Source organism: Eumetopias jubatus, unplaced genomic scaffold (assembly GCF_037043125.1).
Source record: "Eumetopias jubatus isolate StellerSeaLion01/CBP00866 unplaced genomic scaffold, mEumJub1_p1.0 scaffold_6, whole genome shotgun sequence".
Taxonomy (NCBI): Eukaryota; Metazoa; Chordata; class Mammalia; order Carnivora; family Otariidae; genus Eumetopias; species Eumetopias jubatus.
In genome coordinates this window covers 55,517,711-55,526,572 of record NW_028274812.1, presented here as the reverse complement: position 1 = coordinate 55,526,572, position 8,862 = coordinate 55,517,711, and the positions used below count along the sequence as shown (strand labels likewise).

The 8,862-nt window shown below is 44.9% G+C and overlaps 1 protein-coding gene across 1 annotated transcript in view; it reads right to left on the bottom strand.

Annotated features, from left to right (window-relative positions):
* Window positions 1-1,106: 1,106 nt before the first annotated feature.
* PREP (prolyl endopeptidase) overlaps window positions 1,107-8,862 on the bottom strand; it is a 114,962-nt gene continuing 107,206 nt past the window's right edge. The window contains exons 13-15 of the mRNA XM_028104204.2: window positions 7,615-7,746; window positions 4,527-4,683; window positions 1,107-1,850 (exon numbers count right to left, since the gene is read on the bottom strand). Coding sequence (XP_027960005.1) covers window positions 1,556-1,850; window positions 4,527-4,683; window positions 7,615-7,746 — 584 coding nt within the window. The 3' untranslated portion in view covers window positions 1,107-1,555. The remainder of the gene's footprint in view (window positions 1,851-4,526; window positions 4,684-7,614; window positions 7,747-8,862) is intronic.

The window sequence follows — 8,862 nt, the reverse complement described above, 5'->3', positions numbered from 1 at the left end:
TACATGGCAGTTAGCCAGGGTTCGCCTCTCTCGGTGGTGGAGATGATGTCAGTTCTGCAAGTGCTGATAGCTGGGGGCACCCTTGTTCTCTGGGGTGGGGTGGCCGGGGGGAGGCTAGAGTGTGCATCCTATGTTTCAGGGACAGCCACGTTGTATACAGTGCTTATGGACACTTTACTAGAATACGTGATCCTAGATGAGAAAAACCAAAGTAGCCACCTTTCAGCTATGTTCGGTTTATAGTGATATGCTTGACAGAAAACGGTGCGTGTCTAATTTCAGACCACAATTTGAGAGGTAGAGCGCTAAAGAAAAGCACAAATATGTATGATTTGGAAAACAGGACTTCTCTGGAAAAGTACAAGTTAATGGAACAATGAAGTAATCTTTTAAGCCTTTTTAAGGTTAAGATACTTCATACAAAATAGGAGTTATTTTTGTCATCTTAAGCAAGACGAAGAAGAAATGGTTTTCTTCTCATAAATTATATCAGCATTTCCCAAACTGATGCCTAAAGGAACAGTGTTTCATGAGATGTAATGCCTTGAAATTGTATGAACGACAGTTTGAGGAATGGTATATCCTCCTCTTAAACATCTGGGGTGGCAGGGGTGAGGGGCCAAAACTGTTGTAAGTGTGACTATTTCTAAGAAGCGGTCTATGGGAGGGAAAAACAGCTTTGGGAAATGCTGAAATTTCTGATTTGAAGATAAGTTTGGATAAATATATCTGGATAGTTCACTCATGTGAGTTTTATACGCTAGCTACTCCGACGTCCAGGGATACTTCGTAACCAAATTGATAGGCCCATAATCTGAAGCTTCTGGTCCACTCTTTTTCAGTGTAAGTATCCAAATCAAAAGAGTCCGATTATCCGCTGACTGAGTGGTTAATACAGAAACTAGTGAGCTGCCTCTGCTAGCTTCATGACCAGACACAAGGGAGCCGAACGGATGCACACCCTTCTTCTCAGCACTAACATTCTAGGACTTCACTGTTTGGAAACTAACTTGTGTGGAAAGGTGAACTGCTTGTTCCAGTAGAAAAGTGACACGATCCAGAGTGAGTGCCCCTCAGCACAAAGGAACCAGAAATAAAGCCTCCCATTCTTAAATAAGATTTATTATTGTTGCAAAGAAGTCTTTTTCATGAGAACAGTTCTCACATTTAAAGCTATATCAGTTATGGTTATAGAAGCAGATTTCATTGAGTGCTCTAGAAGAAGTATGCCCGACTACGACTCTGAATTCAGCAATCTAATATTCACAATGTGTTGGCTGCCACTTAGCTATTGATCCAAACATGCCTTTTTAATTTTTTTTTTTTTTTAAAACATGTGCCTGCACAGGGTGGAAAAAGAAACGCCAAGGGCTTGCTAAAAAGGAGAAGCCTAAAAAAGATAAAATTCCCACAGCAGTTTGTTCAACTGCAGTCTCTGAGCGCAGGAATAGTGTCCGTGGAGGGGGGAGCATTATGCCCAGTGGTTTCTCCGTGTGAACGGTGGGAAAGCCCTTGAGGTTTTCTGCGGCTGTCAGGAGGGAGAGGGAGAGTCCGTTTACTGGATCCAGTCGATGTTCAGGCACCGCGCTATGAACGCAAACATATCTGAGACCTCTTCTATCACTTTGGCCGTGGGCTTCCCAGCCCCGTGGCCGGCCTTGGTGTCCACGTGGATAAGCAGGGGGTTGTTCTGCTTCCGGCTCCGGCCCACGACATACTGAAGGGTGGCAATGAACTTCAGGGAGTGGAGTGGGACCACGCGGTCATCGTGGTCAGCGGTGAGGAGAAGCATGGATGGATACTGGATGTCGTCTGCCTCCGGGAGCTTCACGTTGTGCAACGGAGAGTATCTAAAAGGCAAAGGCAGGGTGGTTTGTCCACGAGGCTGCTCAAGGAGCACTGGCGGGCACAGCAACCCATGTAGTTTACCAGCCTAACTTCACTAGCAATGACTGCGGCTGACTAGTCCCCAGGTGACCACCGCAGTCTCTGTGTGCATCGCCGTGGAGGTCAAAAGTGGCCAGGGCTACTGCAGACTGGGGAGCTGTGTCACTTCTGTGGCTCCTACTTTGGAAGACTGGGTAAAGAAGAAACTCCTAGGGCTGGTGAGATGATCCTAACTATGTGTGCACACTTACGGTCTTGAATGGTTCTGTATTCTTTAGACTGACTTTCTCACTACTACAAAGTGGACTGACTTTAAGCCACTGATTTTGAGTATAATAGGAGCCAGCCTTTCTTTTGTTGAAAAACTTGAAATTCAAAGTGTATGGCAGCTTTTTGCCCCTTTACCATCTATAAAATGTTTACTGAAGGCTCAGCGTGGCAGTCTTGGGAAGAACCTGGGTCCTGTCTGGGCCTCCTGCTGGCTCTCACGGTCCGGCAGAAAGAAATGGCCTTCGGCTGATGGGAACAAAGTTAGTGGAGGAGCAGAGGAAGCGCCTTCTGAAGTACAACTTTTCAGGTAAGGGAACAAGAGGGTTTTAAGAATAAAAGTATAGTCGAATTAAACAGTAACTGATAGTAGTTAAGTGAGTGAAATCTCTCGATTTTTTTTCTTTACATTTTACTCAATACAGACGTCCTGTTTCTCAGTGTTTGCTATTACTGAATATAATCGGCTATTTTAGGAGACTTTTATTTTGGAGGGTAAGTAGTCAAAAAGAGTAAAATTTCTGCTCAGTTAACCAAGTCAAGACTGAAAAGTTCTGGAGTTTAGCCTCCCAACCGACAAGGTGGGGGTAGCAATGGATCAGTTTTCTGATCTTATTTCAGAGTGTTGTTCTTGGATCAACCCCAGCCCTCCAGATAAAGGTTAGTTCTTGGGGAAAAAAAACTGAGAAGTTCTGTAGAAAATTTATCCAACTATTCCCAAGCGTGGAAGTCCAGCTCCTTCATTGGGATGGGGGGAGGGGGGCACGCTGCCAGGTTTGAGCAGCTCTTGGTAAGGCCCTTTCTGGCTCGAGTGTGTAGGGCTGAGCTCTCTGCTGCTCTGGGAGCAGCAGGTATGAGAATACAGCCCTGTGAGAGCTAGGTTGGAAAAGTAAAGATATTTACTTTTCTTTTTTTTCCCCAAATTAATTTTAGAAGTATTAGGTTCCATTGAATATTTTGTTGCCTTCGATACACAATTCGGTCAGTATTTTTGAGTTTAGATGGGACTAAACTAAGTGTGTATTTTCTTTACATTAACTTGAACTATAGCTTCCATCTTTAGCTTTTACTGGGATTTGTCAACGAGGTTATTGCAATGATAAAACTTTGGTCATTTTAGCTGAGGAGCTAAAACCATAAAAAGCACATAAAATGAAACAAAAATCTTGACTGGAGAAGTTATTGTATTGAAATGTGGAGTCGACTGAGAAGACTGGGACAGGGGACACAGGCAGTCCCCAAGTGCTGATGTTGGTCCCCAAGCCCCTACACGTGGGAAGCGAAGACGGTGAAGAGCCAGAAAAGAATGTAGCTTGTGGTCTTGAGAGTCTAAATGTCTGTCATTTTCTCATTGGTCTTGCCAAAGCGGTTGAAGGATAGGAATGCAGTTGTACAATATTTTGATAATGTGATTTGCAGTTTCAAACATATATGGTTATACTGAGAACAAAACAAGTTTAATGTACCTGCATATATCCCTCTTTATTTCCTTCTTAAAATCCCATACATAGATGGAAAGTATAACGACACCTTTTTCTATTAGTTTTTGATTGCTATGGTAACAACCTACCACAAGTTTGGCAGCTTTTAAAACAACACAGATTTCTTATCTCACAGTTCTGTCAGCCCGAAGTCTGGGTTGGCTCAACTGGGTTCTCTGCTCTGGGTCTCAGGGCTGAAATCAAGGTGTTGGCTGGCTGGGCTCTTATCGGGAAATTCTGGGAAAAAAGTCTATTTCCAGACTCATTCAGGCTGTTGGCAGAACTCAGTTCCTGTGTGATTATAGGGCTGAGGTCTCCCTTTTTTTGATGACCATTGGCTGGAGGCTGGTCTCAGGTTCTAGAGGCCCCTTCCTCCATCTTCAAAGCCAGCAACGGGCAGATCCAGGCCTTCTCAGGCTTCTAATCTGACCTCCCCTTCTGCCGCATTCCCGGCTTCCAGCCTGAGAAAGTGCTCAGCCTTTTAAGGCTTTGTCATTAGACTGGGTCCACTTCAGTAATCGAGGATTATTTCCTTATTTTAAAGTCCGCTGATGAGTAACCTGAATTTAATCTGCAAAGTCCCTTCACAGCGGCACTCTGATTAGTGTCTGATTTGAAGAGACCAGGGGACGGGAATCTGGGGGTGGGAGCGTGACTTCAGAATTCTGCCTGCCACATCTCTGTCGTTTGTTGTTTTTGTAAAGACCAGACCAAAACGAGGAAGACAAAGAGGAATTCCCATCACTTCCACTCCTTTTGCAGTAAATGATATGCAAATAGGAGACACTGAAGGGGACAAAGAGTCAAACACTTGTCCTTTTGACTGCGTTCAGTATTATATCAAATTGTTAGCAACATGTACCATATGTATCGAAAGGAACTCAGACTTACTTGATAAGCCATTCAAAGTGTTGTTTGCTGTCTGAGCACCCATAATCGGTGGTCCAGGCATGGCCGATGGTGTATTTATGGAACTTCAGCATGTCCATTACTCCCACTTGGGCAATAACACAACCAAAGAGGTCAGGGCGCTGATTTGCACAAGCAGCTGAAAACGAAGACAGAAAGAATGGAAAAGGAGGGTGGTTTGTCTTTAAACATCTAAATAAAGAAGGACAAATCAGCACTTTAAATACATATTTTCCTAGAGCACAGGAAGAAACCATCATAAACCACCTGCCTAATGGCCACAAGCTTTTCTCCCTGCTTCCAGTGTATCTGAGGGGTAGGAGATTCATGCCCTGAAGTCAATCTCAATGGGGGAGTTATTCAGAAAAACTCAAGGATTTTCGAGAAAACTTGTGTCTCCTGCTCCCATTCCTATTTTTTTTTTTCACAAGGAGAACTTGTTCAGAATCTCAAAAGTAACCTGTGATATTGTGACATGATAAGAAATATATAGTTATTGTCCCCAGTTCCTGGCACAGAACTCCTAAATCCCTTGGAATTTCCTAAGTGACACAGGTGAGAAGCATGTCTTTTAGAACTCATAATTGGCCCCTTTCAACCATACCTGAGTTTATGCTAAAGAAGTGACACTTGGTGGGCTCCTAGGGGGCTATACGATGGGGGCTGTTGCCAGAGGAGCCAACCCTGTGGTTAAAGGGGTGGGACTCTCAGCTCCGCCCCTGACCTTGGGGGAGGGGAGAGGGGCTGAAAATTAAGTTAATAATGGCTAATGATTTCCTTTGTCATGCCTGCCTAATAGAACCTCCATAAAAACCCCTAAGCAGTGGAGTTCAAAGAGCTTCCAGGTTGGTGAACACTGAAGTGCTGGGAAGGGTGGCCTTCCCAGAGAGGACATGCCCATTCTGCAAGCCCCCCTCGACCACACACCCTACTCTCCTCGGGTCTAGGAGCTGTTCTCACAAATTACCAAAGCTGAGCAGGCGGACCATGGGAACCTGACAGACAGCAAACAATACTTCGAATGGCTTATCAAGTAGTCTGAACCTGAATGGGAAGCCAGTCAGTCATAAGTATGAGGGGTCCGGGCCTTGGAACTGGTGTCCGAAGTGGGGGCAGTCTTGGGAGACTGAGCCTGTACCACGTGGGGTCTGTGCTCACTCTGGGCACTATCCGAACTGAAGTGTAGGACAGCCAGCGGGTGTAGGAGAGTTGGTTGAGGTGGAGGAAGAAACCCCATACACTTGGTGTTGGAAGTGTCGTGAGTAGAAACTGTTCATACAGCCCAAGGCAGGCCTGAAAGCCAGCACAGGCTCTAACCAATACTGGCACACGTTCTTGTCCTGTTTTAAAAATACTTGCCTTTGTACACCGAAGTTACATAAATGTACTTTCTTTGTTTTGATGACTCAACAATATTTATTGAATATCCCGCCATGTGCCTGGCACTGGAGTCAGATCAGTGAATGTTCTAGTGGGAAAGTTAAGTGAATGAGTGATTACAGAGTGGGAAACACCACTGTGGGGGAGCCCAACCCGGCATAAGGAATTAGGCTGTGGGAGGAAGTCACATCAAAGCTGGCACGACAAACAAACAGTGAGTCAAGGGAATCTGGACTGCTCCGGCCTCTGGCAAAAAACCTAGTTCTGATTTTGGTGCTTAGTCCTAATACCAGATCCTGAGTCCTACCCTGGGAGAACTTGATGCTCTCAGTCAGATATTAGAGGGACAGGAATCTGTCCTTTTAAGTTAGCCTTCAACACCCTGAGAAGGGAAATCCATTTCTGCAAGTTCCTCAAGGAACCAGGTTTGCCAACAGATGTAAACCAATAAACTGAAAATATAAAGGAATTACTGGATGAAACAGTGAATTACTGAACAACTCTCCCACCACTGGAATCATATGGTATTTTCAATATCCTTTCCCATTAAATCTTAGATTTATTTGCCCTTCGTGCTTCTCTTTTAGTTTGCATATGATCCACATGCAAATTCAGAAAAAACCCAGAATCTTCTAGCAGCTTCCATCACACTCCAGGGCCAAGCCACCACCATGTCTCACGGGGACAGAGGCCTCCTACCTGGCAGCCCACTTTTCTGCTCTTGCCTCCCCTAACACCCTAACATGATCAGTGCAGGATCGATCCCATTAAAAAATAAGTCAAATTATGACACTCCCCCAAAGGCTTCTCATTTCCCAGAGTAAACTAGGTCTCCTAGCCTGGCTCTGAGGTCCTGCCTGGTTTCGCCTCCTGACACTCTCCCTCGCTCACTGTGCCCAGCAACAGCCATGGGCCTCTACTCTGTTGCTAGAACACTCTGAGCCCTTGCTGGCCTCAGGGCCTTTGGTGTGTGTTGTCTGCCTCCTCCGACTAGAACGACTATGTACACTCTCATTTGTCATGCTCGGCCCCAGCATCACCACTTTCCAGCTGTGTGACACCAGGCAAGCTGCTCAACCTCTCCGTGCCCCTGGGTCCTCGGTAAAATGGGAATGCTACCAGTTCCTGTCCCTCAGGCTCCATGCATGACAAATGAGAGTGTGCATGCGAAGGGCTCAGCGCCCAGCACATAAGGTGCTCAACAAGTGTGAATTAATACCATAAACGATTTCCTGACTATTCTGCTGTGCATCGGTCTATGTGCTACCTCATTTTCTTTCACTACTCCTCTCTCTGCACCCACAGCATAGATATTCAACAAATGTTTAGTGGTGATCACATCTTACAAGTAACACAATCACAGGGGTTATCAGGCTCAGTCCTGTGCTGGCTGAATCCTAGAAAGGGTCTAGTGGATCTAGTTTGTAGGGCGGGGGTCCCACCCAGTGTGCAGCCCAGAAGAGCTCGGGGCATGCAGGGGAGAAGCTTCTCAGGCTATTGTGAATCAAGCCTGTGTACAGTGGGTTCAGCTGGGTCTTTATGTGTCTTTTATCAGATGCCCTGATACAAATGGGTTTTGCTTTCTTTGCTCCCATCCATGAGCCAAAGTAAGTCAAGAGCTGTGTCCGGACAGCGTATCTGAAAACCCCAAGAGTGTTAACTAGTAAGTACAATAGACTCCAGTTCTCACCCACTAAGAGGCCTCCGTTTGAACCTCCATTAATAGTCAGCCTTTTGGGAGATGTGTAACCTTCCTTGATAAGATACTCTGCCGCATGCTGAAAGTCATCAAAGCAGTTTTGTTTGTTTGCCAAGATACCACCTGCAATGTACCAAAGTAAAAGATGGTTAAGAAACAAAACATTAAAATACACACACACACGTTTAACCTAAAGGGAATTCAAACGACAGGGCAGAGTTTCAGCTATGGATCACTTACACACAGTGGGCGAACACCACATTTAGAAAAATGCCTCAACTGAAATTTTGTTACGCATTATGGGAATCCATCAACACCACAATCAGTAATGCACAGAGGGGATGTGTGTTTTTCTAAATACAACGGCAGGGCCCCACAGGGAAGAGACTGTCCATTGGGTCAGAGAGCCATGGGGACAAAAGTACAACAGGTAACCAAAAGGAACCCAGGTATTAGAGAGGCTGAACTTAACCTTGAGCTGTGCTCAAGCCTTTCTGCACCCTGAGTAGCGAGCAACGACCCCCTCTCGGGGATGGGACGGCCGTGTGCCCACAGGGGCACTTCTTCACCCTCCTTTTGGCCGGAGCTGGAAAAGGTAATGCTGAGAAATAAGCTCTTTGGTTCCGCCCTTCTTTAGGGAATGTAAGCAGGGGTGAGGCGGGGAGGTGGTGGTGTAGAGAGCAGCCTGTTACAGTTGCTCAATTCTTGAATGAAGATCTCAGACCTCTCCCCAGAGAAGTCATCCAGTGTATAAAACCACACAAAGAAATTATGTAAAGAGGAACATTTGTAAGGTCTTGGAATGTCTGAAAGTAAAGGCCAAAAGTCAAAGATGGGCCCTCAACGGAAGAGATGTCTGAAGTAATTGCCTATGAGACGAACCAAAAGCAGACAGGTCTAATTAGATATTTGAGATTAACCACTTCTGCAGAAATTCAATTAAAGATGAAGCTGTGCTACTGAAGCAATTTTTTCATATCAAGACAAATGTTAAAATCTTAATAAGAAATTATCGGTGAATTAGAATAGCTAGAATTACTTAGTTTCCAGGAATAATATCATTTTGGGTATAGGACTGTATTTTTTAAAGAGCATTAAATTTTAAACTCAATAAACGGAATTTAGATCTATCAATGTTCAGTATACTAGGGTCTAACTGAAAAAATCCGTTTCTGGCCCCTTGACTGCCTAAATTTGGAGAAAGTTTACAAATCAGTCTAAATACAGACAGTCTACTTT